Source organism: Eufriesea mexicana, unplaced genomic scaffold (genome assembly GCF_001483705.2).
Source record: "Eufriesea mexicana isolate 0111107269 unplaced genomic scaffold, ASM148370v2 scaffold6802, whole genome shotgun sequence".
Classification (NCBI taxonomy): domain Eukaryota; kingdom Metazoa; phylum Arthropoda; class Insecta; order Hymenoptera; family Apidae; genus Eufriesea; species Eufriesea mexicana.
In genome coordinates this window covers 264,349-283,924 of record NW_016914697.1, presented here as the reverse complement: position 1 = coordinate 283,924, position 19,576 = coordinate 264,349, and the positions used below count along the sequence as shown (strand labels likewise).

At 46.8% G+C, this 19,576-nt stretch overlaps 2 protein-coding genes across 2 annotated transcripts in view; both read right to left on the bottom strand.

Annotated features, from left to right (window-relative positions):
• The window catches only part of dpr12 (defective proboscis extension response 12), a 67,125-nt gene extending 60,196 nt beyond the window's left edge, over window positions 1–6,929 (bottom strand). Inside the window, exon 1 of the mRNA XM_017907084.1 lies at window positions 6,657–6,929. The gene's annotated coding sequence lies outside the window, so the exon portion shown is untranslated. The remainder of the gene's footprint in view (window positions 1–6,656) is intronic.
• A 1,407-nt stretch (window positions 6,930–8,336) lies between these two features.
• LOC108552492 (loricrin-like) overlaps window positions 8,337–19,576 on the bottom strand; it is a 15,551-nt gene continuing 4,311 nt past the window's right edge. Inside the window, exon 2 of the mRNA XM_017907069.1 lies at window positions 8,337–8,645. Coding sequence (XP_017762558.1) covers window positions 8,337–8,645 — 309 coding nt within the window. The remainder of the gene's footprint in view (window positions 8,646–19,576) is intronic.

Sequence of the window (19,576 nt, the reverse complement as noted above, 5' to 3'; positions counted from 1 at the left end):
GGGTCTTTAGCTCCGATGAAGCTATCGAGTAATACGTTTCGAAACCTATTCGCCGAGCCGCTAACTGCACCGGGAATTTTGTTTTCTACGAAAACAAGTGGTAGCTGATTGTAGCATCTCGCTTTAATCCGAAGACTAGGCTGCAGTTTTCGCTGTAAACAGAACGATTGTTCCCGACTACAACAATACGGCAACGAAACGCAACGGTGCAGTGAAACGTAAATAAAATAAGATTAAGGAGATATTAGGTTCCATTCGGTTTCCATTCCATTTCAATTATTTTCTTCTCTCTGTTTCTCTTTAATCAGTCGCTGTACAGGCTATTTTCGAGTTACTGTCCAGGCTCACAGAGGTACCTCGCGTCGGAATCGAGATCTTTGTAGGGACGCATCCCCAGTGACGAAAAGAAAGATACTTTTCCACGCGTAGCCACGTCGAGGGTCCCGTGTCAATGGGGGCCTGGTTTATGTCTTTGCGACCACCCCCCGTGACTCGCGGATGCACGGATCACGATGCTTGGGCCAGGTTTGGAAGAAGTGTAGACAGTTCGTTGGCGACCAGAGTACAGGGCAGGACATTTTTCAAGAGCGATATATGGTATTCTCGGCTCAGACACCCCCCGTGCAAAATAAACTCTAGCAAATCCCATACAGTGCTTTCGATAATTTAATCCCCCGCGATATCTCTTCATCTTCTTCGAAACTCTGCTTCGAGATATTCCAAAATCTAACACGCATTGTCCCGACCGCGAGTATCATCGCTCTAACACGCAATTCTCTGCTCGCCACTTGCGATTCCACCCTATTTGCACCCCGCACGTTGCACGCTTCCCTATACATGCATAATCTGCGATCTTGGCGTACGCCACGGAGACTCGGGCCAATCGTGGAAATCCAGGTGGAAAAGAGCAAAGATCCTAGCCGGATTACATAATCCCGCGAGTGTACATCACGCAGTAGTAGATATACCGGATAAGGAAGACAGACGATGGCCGATAAAACGTCGGATGACTCTCGGCGAGCTCCGTGGCCCGAGCGTCTGATCGTTATTAACGAGCAAAGTGTGTCGTTACTGGCTTATTATCCGAGCCGTTCTAATTAAATTGGATTAGTGCAATGAAGCGTATCATGAAATTCTCGGTTAATGGTCTCACGCAGACCACGCCGCGCCCTTCGTTACACGGCCGTGCCGATGTCGCTGACATGCAACGTTTCTGGCCGTGATCGACCTGATAAATTTCATTATGCTGCCCCGGGATCGTGACGAGTACGATCGATCACGGCAGCGGCCAGCCCAGAAAACGGGATCTCGACAATGGCAAGTCGCATTGTTCGCCGGAAGCACTGAAGTTTCTTTGCGTTCCACCGGAATCAACCGTTCTCTCCGACATTAGCCCGGGTTCGACGGGTTTTAGCCGATTTCTTGGATTCAGACCGACCGCGTAGATGGTTACACGGCGAGAAAGAGGGGGAGTGAGAGAGAGAGAGAGAGAGGGGGGGGAGAGAGAATTCTCGATTGGTTACCGAGCAAGGTACGAACGCTAACCGTGGTTTAACGCGATTCGAGTGATCGGCCCGAGGGAGGGACGTTGACCGATCCCATTGTCTCGCGATTTCCATAATTTTTCGAGCGGTTCTTTGTTTCGCTTCGACGACTCGTCGAGTTCGGTTCGATCCCGAGCAGCCGAGGCAGTTGTCACGGGACAAATACGAGCGAAATTCGTAACGCGAGCTGTCGCGAAAGTACGCGAGAAGGTAGGAACGTTGTAACGTTATAACGAGCCATTTCGAATGATACGGCGTAACAATACCATCGAGTAACTCTCGAATTAATACGCGCACCGTGTAGCGTTTATTCAACCGCGGGTTATAACGAGGCTGCTCGGCTGAAAAGTTATTTAAAAGTACACTCTGCCCGGCTCGGTTCGCTTCTTTATCTCCGGCAGATATTAAACGAGGCACGCGAAATAATTCGCGTTTCTCAGCCGCCAGCCCTCTTCTTCTCCAACCCCCAGCGTTACGCCGGTAGAACGGCGCACAACTATGCACGGAACGGCGATGGCGAAACAAAATTGACGCGGGGAACGATCGAGTGTCGATTAAACCGTGTGAAAGCGTGCAATTTTCGAGAACGTCGCGTATTAGGGAATTTAAAACGGGCCGGTTAATTTGATTATTAGCGGTCTGCTGTTGTATGTTCAGCGAGTTCCGGCGGCCCTAATGAAACCTTGTAAATTTCACGCTCGACTCTTGCAATGATTGCCTGTAATGGCCTGGGGATATCATTAAACGATTCAGAGTAAAGTTCATTGGCACCATGCTGCCACGGATCAATGGAGGCCTGTTTATCCCGGTATATCTGTTTACAATTCGCATTATCATATCTTGGTACATCCGAACGCGAGACCTCGCGACGCGACCTATCGTCATGGTTCGCGCGCTGCAGCTGCGGACTTGAACAAAATGGCGAAAGAAGATGCTTCCGTTTTTTAATAACACTCAATTTGTTAGCTGCAAACTCGCTGCCGTGGTATTATGAAACCTTTTTCGCGAGATTATTAAAAAAAAGAAACGAATGAAAAGCGAGTGAAAAAGAGAGAAAGAGAGAGAGAGATAGACAGAGAGAGAGAGAGAGAGAGAGAGAGAGAGAGAGAGACAGACAGACAGACAAAGGTAGGTGAAAAAGCGAAACGAGGGAAAAAGAGAAGAGGAAAAAGTATCCTTGGTAGGGTGTGGAAAAAAATTATTAATTTATAGAAAGCGGGATCACGTGCGCGGATATACGAACGCATCCGTGCACACTCACACGGACACATCGGAATCCTGCGCATTGTTATTTGCATAACTTCTGAGCGCGATATTCGACGGCGAACTAATAATACGTTTAAAGTTCACTTGCTGCAGAAATTTCCGCCTGGTACTTTTTTAACAAGCCGATTTATCTTGTTGTTTGCCGCTTCTTTTTTCCATCGACCCGTCAAAATGCCGGGCGAGCTTCGCGTTTTCCACCTCTCGTTTTATGCAAAAGGGAACAAAAAAATTGAAGAAGGACAGATAAAGGGACAGAAAGTGGGGGAAAAAGACGGGAAATTTCGCCTTTTCTATTCGTCCGGTATCCATTATAATAATAGCAGCCTATTGTCAATTTCAGTTCTCCTCGCAAGTATTTCGACCTATCCAATTCAGAATTTCTATGCATCCGGTTGCCATTTGCGCCCGTAAATATATTCCAATTTCGCGGAACAATCGCGTCAGACATTTCCCTCTTTCTCGCCTACTCAAAATTCCACGGCTATTCCTATTATTTCGATCGTTCCGCTGGAAATCGAGCACGAAGTGACGTATCGACGTATCGTCTCAGACAGTGCCAATCGCCGTTAACGAAAATGCATTTACCGTACGATTTCACCGGCACTGCACCCTGATCGGTACCACGAAACGATTTCATCCGGAGAATTTTACGCAGTTGCATAGTCAAAGGAACCGCCATCCTCTTATTTTATTCATCTTCGTTCACCGTCACCCCCTACCCCAGTTGGCAGTCAACAATCGCAGCGGTCGATGAAACTCGTGGTCTATTCAAAGTCGCTCACCGAAACGTCTTTAATTCTCCGCCCTAGACAGGAACCGTCTCTGGTCCTATAGCTAACAACGTACTTGGTACAGGGACCAAATAGCCATCGCGAAACGCAGACGGCGAATTTAATTCACCCCGAGCGAGCGTTTCGATGATCCAACGGGAGAATGTTTACCCTGGCGCAGGCCGGCAAAAGCACCGTCGTGGAGTGTCATAAGTTCTTAATCCCTTTCGTAGCTTCCAGCAGTAAACACCCTCGACCACACGCACGCCAGAGGCGTTATCTCGGCTTCGGTCCCCCATGGTGTACGAATTCAACACGCTCGGGATGGCCGGGACGATTAAGACTTCCGGGGACGAGGCGTCTATCGTCGCGGCGGTGTTAATAAATATCCGATTCGCTTTCAATCTGGACTGGCTGGCCGACCAACACCGAAAGTCGGGGTTCGAGGCGAGGATCGGAGCGAGATTGAGATTAGAGGAAGACGGAGATAGGAAAGAAGGGTAGAACGAGCGGGATGCTCGGCCACGAAGACTAATGACACGGGGGTGGGAATGAAACGGGGTGTGGAGAGATCCAGCGGCATATGGGGGGTGGTGTAAAAGAGGGTGGCGTAACAAAGAGAAGGATCGCTTGTCAACACAACACAAACGACGTCCCGTAATTTCCTGACAGCATTGGCTGTAGCTGGAAGGGCACCGCGAGCGAGCGAACCGAGCGGGAGCTCAACTCGTGGAAAACTGGGACGCCTCGTAGAAATTAACGTAACTACGTCGAACGAAGCCTCGAACCCTCGACCACGCGAGTTACCTATCTACCATGATCAATGGCACGTCGCATGCTGAGAAGAAGGCTTTACCCGATCGTAGGGTGTGAATTTATGGCGGCCTGACGGCCTTCAGCGTCCGAGCTGTTTTATAATTGCGCCTCGTAAACGTGCTTTCCGGGTATCAGCCCGATTTTGCCGGAAAACATTAATTTCCGGCGTTCCGCTTCCGTCATTGTCTCGGCCTATCGCCGTTTCCAAAACGCCCGATTAGATATCAAAGCATCGCTCCGATCCCTATGTCAGCGTCGCGGGTATCCTTCCTGTGCAGAACGGCAGATTTCCACGCGGATTTTCAACCCTTCCTCGTTTCGTTATTCGCCATTTTTAACGAGAATACCATTTCGACGCAGGTAATGGTCACGCGGATTCGTTCCCACCGTACGATTGATCGCCCTAAACGGGTTAAGCGTGCTATAAATCGGTCGGGATTTATTCCTTTTCCTTGCCGGTTCCTTCTGCTATCTGTTCAAAGGACGCTTCGCATATGGCAAAAACGACGCAGCTATTTCCGATCATTTTCCCATCGCCATGAAAACGTGTCTACGTAATTCTTCAACGAAAATGTTTCGCGACACAGAGGTCTATCTTGGTCACGTAACCAAATTGACGTGCTCAAAGCCACCCGCGTTCGACGATATTTTCTGCTCATGAGGGTAGACCGTGTTACCCCGTTTGAGGATAACATCGAGGAATTTGATTTCTGCGCAACAAAAGACGATGGAATATCGAATTAGCAAGTCGAATACACGATTGTGCTACGCGAGGTTAAGAGGATCTTCCGTGGCAGTACATCAATTTTCTCGATCCCTTTGTGCCACGTAGGAATTTTTTTCCATCTCAGCAGAAACCCCCGAAGGTCCAAGGCAATTTGCATAAATAACGAATTGTTGAACAACCCTCGAAGACGAAAGTCAAGGGAGAACGAAATTCAATGAACGCTTGGCTCTGTCTGCCGAGTCGAATCACGAATATGCATATATTCGACGATCCGCGGGCATTTGCATTTAGAAAATTACGTGTAATTAACGCGCGTGAAATGAATATGTCGCGGGTACGGAGAAAGTTCATTAGCGGGAGCGGAATTTGCATACGGTTCGACGTTTCGCCACTTTTCCCCTACTCTTTCCTTCCTTTTCTGTTTCGCGAAAATTTCCAACCATTCGCAAGGGATTTTATCTCGGATAGCGCGTCGCGAGTTTATCGGCCATCGCGTTGCGTTAATTTTCCGGGATTATTGAACTAGCCCGTATCTTGCGATCTTCTAATTAATCATGATCAACGTTTACGTGATTCGGTGGGTCGAGTATCGTAGCGCCGCTAATACGCAATCTTTAGGGACAAATCTGTTTTAGGGTACTCTCTCGCGATTAACTTTTCTATTAAAAATAAGAAAAAGGAGAAAAATGGGAAAGAAGAAGAAACTAATGGTCTCGGTAGATGCTTTTGATAAAATTCGTTCGAGAAGAACCATAAGAATAGCAGTATCGTCGCAAGTTTGATATTTCTGGTAGAGAACGGAAGTTTCACCTCGTCGACGGGGAACAGTCAGAAGTTTAGGATCTCGATTGCAACGTTTCCGGATAATTAGGTGGAAAAAAGGCGGCACAATCGCGAAAGCCTTACGAGCACGTCGAATGCGCGCGGATAAACGCATTATCATTCGCCAACACACGAGGCTGGCACGAAATAAGGTTTCACTTTGTTGATCGAATTCGTCGTAAACCAGTCGACACGGTTGAACTTCCTTCGGGATTTTAGACGCGACAAAGTGACGGATAAATTGGATTTCCTTCGTCTTACTCTAGAATGCCATTAACTGCGTCCCGTTGTCTCGTTCCTGACTCGGGAGAATTAAAAAAAAAGAAGGAGAAAAAAGAAAGAGAAAGGAAAAAGATAAATAAGAGCAGCGAGTAGAGGAAGGGAGATGCAAGAGGAGATAGCAAGAGATACATATATATATACGCGATATCTCGATACGACGCGGTTCATTAAATTTTAATAAATCCACGGACGCGGGTTATCGAGTTTCGACGTCATTAAATGGTACGCTTTGTTACTCGTAAGTAACGGTCTCCTCTCGATAGGCTGATCGTGGAAAATCATAAAACGGAATGTATAAGGTCTAAAGAAATCCAGAGGGTTTCTCGTTTCGATCGGGCTACGGCCGTCTTAAAGCTGTACGCGATGCAAACTCAGCTAGCAACTGGGCGAGGTGGTAGACGGAGGGTAGCATCAAAGCGTGAGACTCACTTTCAGCGCGGGGATGTGGTACACGGTTAGTCCTCGGTGGGACCAGCTCTTTGCGTCGAAATTGGAAGTCCTTAAGAAGACGTAGTTCAGTCTAGTTCCAGAGTGCACGATTACACAGCAGCGCAGAATTAAGACGAGACGGCGAGAAGCCGAGACGCGAAATCGGCGAATCTAACCCTCAAAGGAGGGCTGCAATCGGGGATACATGATACCCCCGTATTCGAGATTCGCGAACCACCTGGTGTTTAACGGAAAATCCTGGCGAGTTCGTAAATGGCACAGGCCAGAAATCACTGAACAATCACGATTCTCTGCTAGTCACTAGTCCACGGGGTTTATCCCTTTCTCTTCCTCGCGAATTATCCCAGGCGAACGAAAGATTAGAGACAACGGTCTCTTCTCTCTCCCTGTTCCTCTCTCTCTCTCTCTCTCTTTCTCTCTCTCTCTCAGTCAAGCACCAAAAGAACTCTTCCTTTCTTCCGAATGGTCACTGTTCACGATACCGCACATTCACGATACACAGTAGCAAACTATCACTGACTGGCTATTACGATGATTTCTCGCACACGGGACAGATATACGCGACGACAGTCCGTGTTGGTGTTCGCACAGGTTCGTGCGAGGCCTGGCAAAGGAGAGAGTTTCTCTTCTCTCGCGACAAAAGTGTGTCACGCGAGGAAGAAACCACCACCACTGCGATCGAACAAGTCTGCCGCCGAGTCGTCGACGGGTATCGGAGGTCTCGTGTAAATGTCCTCTTTCTCTCCTGCACGATTTCGTCCCACGGTTTCGTCCCTCGGTTCGTTGTTCAGCGTCGCGCTAGAGAGAGAGAGCTTTTTACCTCTCTCGTACAGCGTACCGCTCGGGTCAAGCACACGGGAGGGGGGCGAGAAACGAGGGAAAAGCGACAGGCCACGGAGAGGTACGTAAATCCGAACGTATCGCGATGTGTCACTGTGGTCGCACACCGATTCTCGTGCACGACGAACGCGGTTGTACACGGCCGTAATCCGTGTGTGCGTGTTTATGCGTACTCGCAAGCAGTAACGGGGCCAGAGACGCGGCAACACGACGCGTACTACTCGCGATGATCGTTCCACGACGTTCGGTAACGGCTCCCTTATCTCTCGGTCGGACGTATCGAGCGACGCGCGACGAAAAATTCTAGCCAGAACCGATATACGCACCAGCCCTAGGAGAGACCCTTAGGCCGGATCCGCGGAGTTTCCTTTCACCTCGATTTTCGGTCCCTTGCCACCCCCGCGCGAGTTGCACAGGCGCGAACCGCTTTCAGAATTTCCGAGGCTCGGGTACCGCGCACATCGAGAGAGAGGGGAGCGCCCTCTCGCCGTTGTAGGAGAGATCGTTCGAAGAGGGAGAAAAGGGACGTGGATTCTCTTGTGCGAGAGTGGAGGGACTAGGGGGTGGTTTACGTGGCTCGGTAGGGGCGATACGTCGGAGAAGGTAGCGAGAAGGTAGAGAGAAGGTGAAGGGAAAGCAGAGAGAAGGGTCTCTGGTTGCCTGTGCTGCTCTATGCTGCTCTGTGCTCGCAGAGGGAGAGAGAGAGAGAGAGAGAGGGAGAGAGAGAGAGAGAGAGAGAGAGAGAGAGAGAGAGAGTGAATTTCCACTCCAGGAGGAAATTCACACACGACCAACAGCTGGTACACGGACGAGTCGCGACTAGCCGGTCTTATGCACCAGTACTCTTACACACCGGCATCCTTGGGGTCTACGTACTTTTACGTACTCGTGCGGACGATGATGTCGCGTGGGTGTGTTTGTGAGGTTCGTGCCGCCGCCACTGCCGCCGCCACCACCGCCATCGCCACCTCCACCATCGCCTCCGTCGCCACTACCACCACCAGCGACGCCGTCGACGCCGTCGCTACTCCCACCACCCTCACCACCGCCGCCTCCACCGCCGCCACCGTCGTCGTCGTCGCCGCCGCCACCGTTGTCGCTGCTGCGCTGCTGCTGCTGCTGCTGCTGCTGCTGCTGATGGTGGTGCTGCTGCTGCTGCTGATGATGATGGTGGTGGTAGTGGTGCTGCTGCTGCTGCTGGTGGTGGTGCTGGTGTTGGTGCTGGTGGTGGTGGTGCTGCTGCTGCTCGGCTAAGCGGCGTGTAGGTGTGGTGGGGTTGACGGGGGTGGCGCAGGCGTTTTGGTGCACCGACGCATTGATCCCTGGAATTCGTAGGGACGGTGACTAGGGCCAAGCATGTGTCCACTTTCGATGCGAGAAAGAGAGGAGAAGAGGGGGCTACTCGGCGATCGGAATGAGAAGAAGAGAAGCAAGGGAGGGGACGGCGGGGTGGAAAAGGGTGGCGGGGGCGGGAGGACGAGGGGTGGGAATGGAACAATGAGGTTGGAGGAGAGGAGCAACCGTTTTACTCATAGCCGATGTCCACACCTGCAGACCGTTGGTCGTGATGCGTTCGAGGATGATGGAATGTCGGTTACGATTGAAAATCTTTCGGGGCTAAATCCAGACTGGAATGAGAGCGGGAGGGGAACGGCGGGAGGAAAATATGGGTAGAAGTTTCGACTCGGTGTTTGACGTTCTAAACGAGGATTCGCGAGATGAGGGATAATGATGATGGATGAAACGGGATACCGGGACGTCGTAGGGAAATCGCGGCCCGGCTCGAAGAATCGCGACTCGTCCCTGTTTTTAATCGCCGATGTATTATACCCGTACACGCGTACATCGCGAGCGTGTATTTTCCCCTTTCAGATGAATGCAGATTTCGCGGATGGAAACTCGAATACCGACCATTTACGCGACTCCTGTACGAGATTCCGATAATCGCGAGACTCGATACCACTCGGTCTTGCGAGTTCGAATTCGTTTCTGTTAAACCAGCCAGCGTGACGTTTTTTAATCGACGCTGGTGAATGCGTCGGTCATGCGCCGGAAGTTTTTACCTGGTTAATTGCAAGTGAAGCGAGTTGGTCTGGCCGTGGTCAGGTTCCTTATTCGAATGGCGGTAGGTGGAGGCTGGAAGGCAGCCGATGAATGGATAAGCTATAAAATTAAACAGAAGTCAGGAAGCCTCGGGCCCTTTGACGAGGTACCCATCGATTCTATATAACGTCCGGCTTCCAAGTCTCCGCGGTATCCTTTTCATTCGCTCGCTATCAGCAAAAATCGTTCGTTAATTAAGACGGCCGATCCGACCGGCATGGACGTCGGGGTTGGAAAAAAGAAGGGAAAAAAGCGGGAAAAAAAAGAAATAGGAGAAAATTCCAGCGTAACAAACCACGCCACCGGTGCTTTTCTTTCCATCCAGCCAAGCCCGATCGTGCGGTTTCGCCAATCCGCTAAAAAGGGTCTCCTTCGACGCCTTCGACGGTTTCTCATCGATTTTACGCGATTCGTCCGATCGTCAACGCGCATCCGGCTCGTATCATGGCACGAGAAGCGCCGACACGGGCAATGGTTTCTATAAAATATTCAAGCCCAGGCAGCGTACAGATATGTACCGATACTGAATAAATAATAGGGACGAGGGAGATCCTCGATCGGTTCATAACTCCGTTCCGTTTCAAAGCTCCGATCCATTCGTCGACCTCTCTAACGAGAGTTTCGTACTCGAAAAGCGTAAGTTCCCGGTAAGGCAGGTTATACAGGATGGAAATTTCAAATATGCCGGGTAAATGATCGGATCGTTGGCCGAAGAGAAACGCGTGTACGACTCTTCGACCGATTTCTCCGCTCCGAAGGCCGGAATCGCGTTAATAACTCGCTCGACCGACTAACGCGATTGCGTCTTAAGATTTTCCTCGAACAATTACTCGCATCGACGGATCGGTCTTGACACAATCGAGGTCCAGGTCCCCGCCGGTGACACGTGTTCTCGGTCTCGCTATCGGTCGATCTCCCTAACAGCGCCGCGGTTTCGATAATTAACCAACGGTTAAAAACGAGCAGGCGTGTACGAGATTGGAATTCGAACACGATACAACCGTGTTTCGATCCACCTCGACGCGCGAGCACCTTTTTGTTTGTATTATATAATGGAACACACTGGTCGAACAAATAACGCGCGCGTCCTCCTTGAAGCGCCCGAAATACACGCGAAAATTGGGAAATTTATTCCTGCCGAAATAAACTACCATTTTCGTCCTTCTCTTCCTTTTCTTTCTCTCTGCGTATACATTTCGGCGATACGAGATAACGATTACAAAAAGCGAAACGCGAAGGGACAAAAAGAAAAGGAGGACGGGAGAAAGAGAGCGCGAATAGCGCGCCATTTCTGTGTCCAGAAGCGCCATCAATTTTTGTATCACTGCAGCCGAATTCGATGTTTCGAACGCGTGCTCGTCGTCCCGTTCCGCTTCGACGAGCGGCGAACAATCGGCGAGTTGGTCGCGGCGCGGAATTTAACGAACGACGGAGTCGCGAAACGCGATTTCAGAAAACTTAAATGTCTTTTAAATTTGACACATTGAAACTATTCAAAGCTGGCGGGGCGATAGGGGAGGGAGGGAAGGAAATTGGATGAACCGGTTCTGGTGTGGCTGTCTTCTTGCCGGGGGTTCGTTAGCACGGCCAGATACGCGAGCATCCTCCGAGCGTGGTGCGCTGTAGCCGAGATTTAAAGATAGATTCGAAAGTAGAATCAGGTCAGGGTACATTCGCCACCGGTGGAATCCGTGGGTAAATCGGCGAAAACGCGTCTACATTAACGAGCCCACGCTGGCACGGTCCTTGTCCGCTTTTAATTGCAAATGATTTCAAAACGGACGGTCAACCTGAACCGTGGCGGTGGTGGTGGTTGAACCACCGAATGTCCGAGTTATGGAAGAAAGAGGGAAAAACGAAGGGACGATTAAATATGATTTAAACTTTATTCTTGGTGCGGAAGCCTGTGCTACGGGGTGTTATCGAAATGGGGGTGTAATTGGCTAATAAATTTACGGGAGCCTCTTATGTATCCGCGTACTTCGCGAGTACCACAAAATTTCCTTCGTTAATAAAAATTAATTTCTCAGCGACGAGCTTTCACTTTCGTTTTTCGTCGTTCGTCGGTGTAGACGGAAAAAGTGGACAAAACTATAGATTGTCTCGATATCCGATCGAATCAACGCGCAAATCAGCGAGCATAGTCCCGTAAGCATCACCCTCGTCCGAATTATACCAATAATTCCCATTGACACGCTGTATAAACGTCCGCGTGACCGTTCCATTCCGACCCCGTGCAAGCGAATCCCTCTTACTCCCCTTTCGGATCGTAGATCGCGTACATCCCGGTAAAATCTAACGATCGAAACGCGTTTCCTCGTAAACACGCTCTATAGAGGGGATGCTAGCTAGTAGGAAGGCGCGTGGAACGCAGATAGAGCGAAACGATCGATCGATTGCTCTCAGACTTTTCGCATACATTAACATCGAGTGGCTCGACGCACACGCGCAAAACGGGAAGAAAAAAAAGCGAGAGAGGGGGAGAGGGGGTGGGAGAGAAGGGGAGAGGTAATGCGCGAAGAAGTAGAGGGTGGTGGAGAAAAAAAAAAGGGGTCTGACCCCACTGTTTACAGATGCATTTTCGATTTTGTCTCGCGTGAGGTGCGCGAGCATCGAGCCGCATGCAGCCCACTCCAGACTCCGCCTGTAATTCAGTAATGGTCTTACGGTGAAGTTCATAATAACTGACGCAAATGAGAGGGTCTCGTAATTAATTCGCGCATACTTATGAATAGAATAAGAGAGGCAGTGCGCGGGACAGGGACGGTGAGCGCGGGAGGGTTGAACAGACAGGGGGTTAGGTGGCCGGGTGAAGACGGGAGGAGACACGTTACCCTATGCTGAGCTTGCGTAACCCAGTATCTGCAAATCCCACGTTGAAAGCCTGCCACAAAGCAGCCAATCAACGCCGTTAATTCGTTAAGTGTAAAGCGAATCGAATCAGTTGGTACTTACGTACGCCAGACTGTAAGCACCGCCGAAATTCCCCCGGATCACCCGCGAATTATTTCGCGATTTCGACTGTCCTCAGAGCGATTCGCGTGTCCACGAGTCAGAGAGTATGGCATTTCGCCACGGCTCTAATCTTGTCCAAGATATCCCCGTGCTTCTATTGGCACCGGGTTCGGAGATATTAAACGTCCTCGAATTTCTCTGGCAAGAACAAAGGTTCACAGCGTTCTCGCTGTTTCTTCCTAGAATTCTTTGGGACGAAAATATCAAATGAAGATTACGTGCTTTTACGAACGCAAACTAGTCGACAAGATTCGTAAGACTTTATTCAATGCGATACAAGAGTAAATGTGTCTGAGGTACTGTTCTCGGTTTGTTTCTATCTGAGCTTTCGTGTCTTCGTGTTTTTATAAATTCGGAGGTTATTGTGATTGGTTAACACGGCGTGTAAGTGATGGGTGCATTTCTTACTACTGGTGGCACGTTGGTTGGAGGGTTGTATGAAGTTCGATGGAGGTGGAAGTTTAAACAAATTTGATAAACTTGTTTTCCGTTCTTGGAGAATTTTAATCCTTTTATTAGGAGTTAGCTCGGATGGTATTGAGGAGATTTAGATATCCGCGAGTCGTGGAATGTTGGTCGCAACGAAATAAGCTATTGTCTCCTAGACAGGGGCCTTCGGTTTTTGAAGGTAAATGAAGAAAATAGGCATATAGAGTTTAGGGTTTTTAATGGAGGTGAAGGTTCAATTGCATTCGGGATAATTGTCTGTAAGTCTATTAAGGATTTTCAATCTTTTACTAAGGGTTAGCTCGAGTGGTATTTCGGGAGGGCAAGGCGTCAGCGAGTCGTGGGACGCTGGTAGTGTAGCATCCATCCTTGCCATCCTTCTCACCCTTGCCACTGGATGGATCCCAACTTCAAGGAGGTTCGAGGACTTTCTCGCAAGTCCTCGGAAAACCTCCAATTCCTATATATATAACCTCCAGATCTTCTAATTGTATCCTGCTAGGGTAGCCTCACTGATGAGTCCACTAGCAGACCCGGGACGAAACGCTCATCCCTTCCTTTTCCCTTTCGTTCCTTCTAGCACTACCGCCACATCGAGGATACCTGCGGACCAGTCGACACTCAACAATCCGTGGGGGAGGACCCTCTATAGTAGTAAAGGAATATAAACCGTTGTCTGGAATTATAATTAAAGGAATAAACTTGGTAGTAGAGGAATAAACTTTGACTCGGGCTTTCGATCTTTGGGAATGAGTGAAAGAAAATAAACACTCGTTCAGTCGATCGTGGTGAACGTGCCTCTACAGTACGTAAGTACACTTCGTTCCTTAGATTATAGTCCATAAATATCAAAAATATATGTATAGTACAGCACGTTTGCTGCATAATGCGATGAAAAGTTAATCAAGATGCTAATTAGTAATTAGTAATTGCAAATATTCATGCGTTTATCGGAAGAATCTGAAATTAATATGCTTTTGGGATGAGTCTAGGCTCTTGCATCTATTTGTGACGTCTGTTCCAGTTTATTTCGTTGCTTCGTTCGCTTTTTTTGTGTCACATGGTGTTCTATGACCGGGCTAATAGGAAGGGATCAGTTCTGCCAATAAGGGAAGCGCTTTACTCTACTCTTCTGTCATGATGTTAGAATGAATGGGTTGGTGGGGATTCGGTGCTACAAGTTTCTCAGCTGACTTCTTTTCAACCACGCATAGTACGTTATACAGAACCAGTCGTGATTCGCGATACGATCGAGAGGGATGATTAACCGCGGTCAGATAAGTAGGAAACACTGCCTCTTCTCGTTTCGCTCCTGGAAAAACACTGTCTTTTACGAGAACGAAGTTTAATCGCAACGCGTAAGCACTCGCCTAACGATATCTCTGCTGTGTCCGCGCGGAATTAACAACGCTAACGTAATTACGACTATGTTGCTACACGGCGTTACACGGTTTCTTCGATAACCAGCTTTCCATTATCGCCTCCTCCGCGCCCCGTTTTTCCTTGCGTTTTACGCTTACCTTTACGTCTTGTTCTGAAAACAAGCAGCAATCTCGAAGCGCGATCCGCAACGGGAATCTCCACCGACATCCGCATCCACCGATCCTCTACAGCGAAACGAAACGTCGCTCGTACAAATACGGAACACGCGTTTCTTGCTGCTGTAAGCGCTACCAATCTCGAAAATCGAATATTCGCAAGCTCCACGTGATCCAGATAGAAATAAACGCGTTGCCCTCCTGTTTGCCGCATAAATCGTAGTATTATCAATTTCGCGATGGTCGTTCCGGCGGCTCCGGGGGTCGGCCATCGAGCTGATTACGCTGTTCAACAAATTTTAACTTTCTCTATAATTTGTAATATCCATTAGATGATAGTTGTAGAGTTTACTCTCGTGAACAGGAATCCGTAATCAAAATTGCTTTATCATGCACAGTTTCCGAAAAATATGACTTTCTCTGAAAAGGTACGATTTTCGACTAAAATAAATTATTACGTAAAAAGTACGAGTGCTAGGAAGTTTATTCTTGTTTTAGAAGTTAGGCCAGAGTGTTTAGAGACTATCAGTGTCCATAATTATAATTATCCGTGCTTGTGAATAATTATAATTGTTTATCGAAATTTAAAAATAAGCCGGTGACCGTGCTTTCCACGGATATTATTGGTTTTTTACAAAAAGTTCTTTACCTGACACGAATTTGCACCAAAGTATCGTGTTCTGTAGGCTTTTCCGAAGCGGAAACCATGGAACAAAATTGTCGAAAGAGTTTTTAATTGATTAGATCAAGGAAATATTCGTTGGTAACTCGAATACGGGGTTTTACCGCCACGCAGCCATTGCTCTAGCCGCGACAGTGCCGTAGCTACGTAACCCGAGTACCAATGGAACTAACATGAACCAGTTCACGAAAAAAAAAGAAAAATACAATTAGTCATTACTATACAGACACACGACGTAAGTATTTATCTCTTCTTTGTAATTAACACGATGTTATTTATTCATTACTTTGATCTTCGTTTGTAATATTTATACTATACAAATTCTAAGTAATAAATAATATAGTACCAGTGAAGACAAACTGATAAAATTGATAATAAATATTGTTTACGTAAAATAATTATATCTTTCATGTTACTGTACATATAGTAAAAGATTGAAAAAACATTTTATCTCAAAAACATGCAGCCAGATATGATACACTGTACTAATTCTGTTGAATAAACTCAATATGCCCCATATGCAATCTATTGATACGGCACTGATTCCTACAATAAGTTAGACGAGGATGAAAATCGAGCAACTGCGATCAGCACAGATCTATGATTTTGGACCCAAAGTTTGCCGACACAGTTCCAAGAAATGACGTCATTTCCAAGAATTCTTTGGACAATACTTTTGCAGCCTGGCCACAACTTCCTCAATCTTCGAGTAAAACATCATAAATGGCGCTGATCGCAAGTGTTTCTCATTGGCGCCAGTAAAGCCAATGAGAAAGACTTTCGATAAGCGTCGTCTATAAATTTTGACTGGGAAGTCGCGTTAGCTAGCAGGAGCACAGAATGAGCGAGGAGGCCGACGAAGACACGTCGCGTGATAGACAAGGACAGATCACGGTTAGACAAGGATAGAGTAGCTTCGGCAGCGAAAAATCACAAATCACCAAGTTTCGGTAATTAATTTAAGAACTTTTATAGTTGCATCGTAAACCTGAAACTACAGACAACATTCTTATACTATTTTCGTAGATAATTTGATGCTAATTAGTTTGTTATTAATAATTATTGCACGGTGTGTTTGAACTGATACCGAGATACTAATGGTATGTGATTAATTTCTTCCTTTTACGCAATTAATTTATGAATTACATGCATACATTATTAAAACAATATTCTTAGATATGTTTACATATTTTTGATCACATTTCAATTCTAGTTTTCTTCATGTTCAAATTATGTACGAAAATGGTATCAGAATTTTGCGTGCAGTTTCAGCTTTGCGATGCTTGTTTCAGCTTTCGATGAGGGCCGAATCGATTGCGGATTAAATCAATCTAATCCTCAGATGCATACGTATCATACGTGAAAATTGCGTGGGCGTAGGTCACGTGATTCGAATTTTACAGTGTTTCAAAGGCAGAAATTATACGACTCAGAATGTCGGTACTTCGAGTTACTTTTGATGCTGCTGCGAGCTTTCTAGCGAAGTTGGGAGTGCGAGCTTTAGGTATATGAGAGCTTACAGTGTGCCCTACAATTGCATATATTTATCGCGAGCTTTCGAGCTTGCGAGAATTTTTACCGATTTTTGGTCGTAAAATTCTGGTCTGAGAATGAGTGACGAAAGTCAACATTTTTCAATGATGGCCGAATCGATTGCGGATGGAATCAATCTAATCCTCAGATGCATCCATGTCACGTGTGAAAATTGCATGGGTGTAGGTCACGTGATTCAAATTTTACAGCGTTTTAAAGATAGTATCTGTAGGACTGAGTATGTCCGTATAGCGAGTTACTTTTGATGCTGCTGAGAGCTTTCTAATGAAGCTGGGAATGCAAGCTTTTGGTATCTGAGAGCTTACAGTGTGCTCTACGCATGCGTATGGTTATCGGAAGCTTTCGAGCTTGCAAGATTTTTGGCTGATTTTTGATCGAAAAATTCCGAGCCAAAATGATTTGCAAAAATTGACATTTCTCGATGAAGGCCGAATCGATTGCGGGTCGAATGAGACTAGTCCTCAGATGCATACGTGTCATGTGTGTAAATTGCGTGGGCGTAAGTCACGTGGTTCGAATTTTACAGCGTTTCGAAGATAGGCATAACTTCCTTGAATTCTGCGGTTAAAACTTTTGCAGCCCCTGCAAGAAATCTTTTGCCAATTTCTCGATTTTGTATCAGGAGAACATGATATGATAGGAGGTCGCTCACCGTGCCACTTCCAAGAAGTGACGTCATTTCTAAGAATTCTTGGACAATATTTTTGTAGCCTTGTCGAAAAACTTTCGGCCGGTTCCGCCGTTTTGTATCAGGGTAACATAACATGACAGGAGGTTGCTTGCTGAGGCAGTTCCAAGAAATGACATTATTTCCAAGAATTCTCGGACATTACTTTAGCAGCCTCAGCTTGAAATTTGTCGCCGATTTCGCGGTTTCGTATCAGGATAACATAACATAAAAAGAGCTAATTCCTCGAGCCACTACCAAGAAATGACGCCATTTCCAAGAATTCTTTGGACAATACTTTTGCCGCCTATGGACAATACTTTTGCCGCATCTGGACAATACTTTTGCCGTCGCTGGACAATACTTTTCCGGCACCGGACAATACTTTTCCCGCCACCGTGGACAATATTTTTGCCGCTTCGGTGGTCAATACTTTTGCAACCGCTGTGGACAATATCTTTGCAGTTTCGAAGAAAATGTTTGCCAGATTTCACGATTTTGTATCAGGACAACATGACATGAAAGGAGGTCGTTTGTCGAGACAGTTCCAAGAAATGACGTCATTTCCAAGAATTCTCGGACAATGCTTTTGTAGCCTCGCCGTAAAATTTTCGTTGAATTTTGCGACTTTGTATCAGGATAACATGACATGTCAGGAAGTCGTTTGTCGAGACAATTCCAAGAAATGACGTCATTTCCAAGAATTCTCGGACAATGCTTTTGTAGCCTCGCCGTAAAATTTTCGTTGAATTTTGCGACTTTGTATCAGGATAACATGACATGTCAGGAAGTCGTTTGTCGAGTCACTTCCAAGAATTGACGTCATTTCCAAGAATCCTCGAACAATAATTTCGCAGCCTCGCCGTAAAATTTTCGTTGAATTTTGCGACTTTGTATCAGGATAACATGACATGCCAGGAAGTCGTTTGTCGAGTCACTTCCAAGAAATGACGTAATTTCCAAGAATCCTCGAACAATAATTTCGCAGCCTCGCCGTAAAATTTTCGTTGAATTTAGCAACTTTGTATCAGGATAACATGACATGAGAGGAAGTCGTTTGTCGAGTCACTTCCAAGAAATGACGTCATTTCCAAGAATCCTCGGACAATATTTTTGCAGCCTCGCCATAAAATTTTCGTTGAATTTCGCGACTTTACATCAGGATAACATGACATGAGAGGAAGTCGTTTGTCGAGTCACTTCCAAGAAATGACGTCATTTCCTAGAATTCTCGGTCAATACCTTTGCAGCCTTGCCGTAAAATTTTCGTTGAATTTCGCGACTTTGTATCAGGATAACATGACATGAAAGGAAGTCGTTTGTCAAGTCACTTCCAAGAAATGACGTCATTTCCAAGAATTCTTGGACAATACTTGTCCTGCTTTGCAGTACATTTTAATTATTTTACTTACCTTACACTTACCTTACTTACTTACCTTTCCTTACTGCGTTCCTTTCCTTACTTACCTTAATTCCTCTTCATTCAAATATCATTTAAACAGATATTGCCTACTCTCTATTTTCAAATTCCAAAGAGAACATTGAAAATTTTGCAAGAGATAGGAAATATCTTAAACTTTGTGCGTAGCTCTTAGCTTGGAATCATTTTCCAAAGATTTCTGTTTGGAAAATAATTCCAATTACCAGGTCTCACCACGTGGAGGTGGCTACGCATCGAGACCCGACATGCGCCCTAGTGGCGCATCCTACTGGCGTTATCCGTAGCAAAGGTAGCCTAATCTAACTTGGAGCGAATTAATTTAAAATGACTCTACTGACACTTTATTATATTTCGTGCCGTACAAAAGGGGTTACGGTTCGGTACACTGAAACTCTACTGTCGCAACGCTAAGATATTTTCAAATTCCCATAAAAATAGGGAATGAAATATCAAACACGCGAGTTAATAGAAAATCGCGACGCGCCCGAACGAGTTCGCGATTATTCGAAAGACCGACTAGCCTAGGCGATGTACTCCCGTGTACAGAGATAACTTCATACCTCGGCACCCTCCCGATCGGGCCTAGCTCAATTCCAGTCACTGTCGCACTCG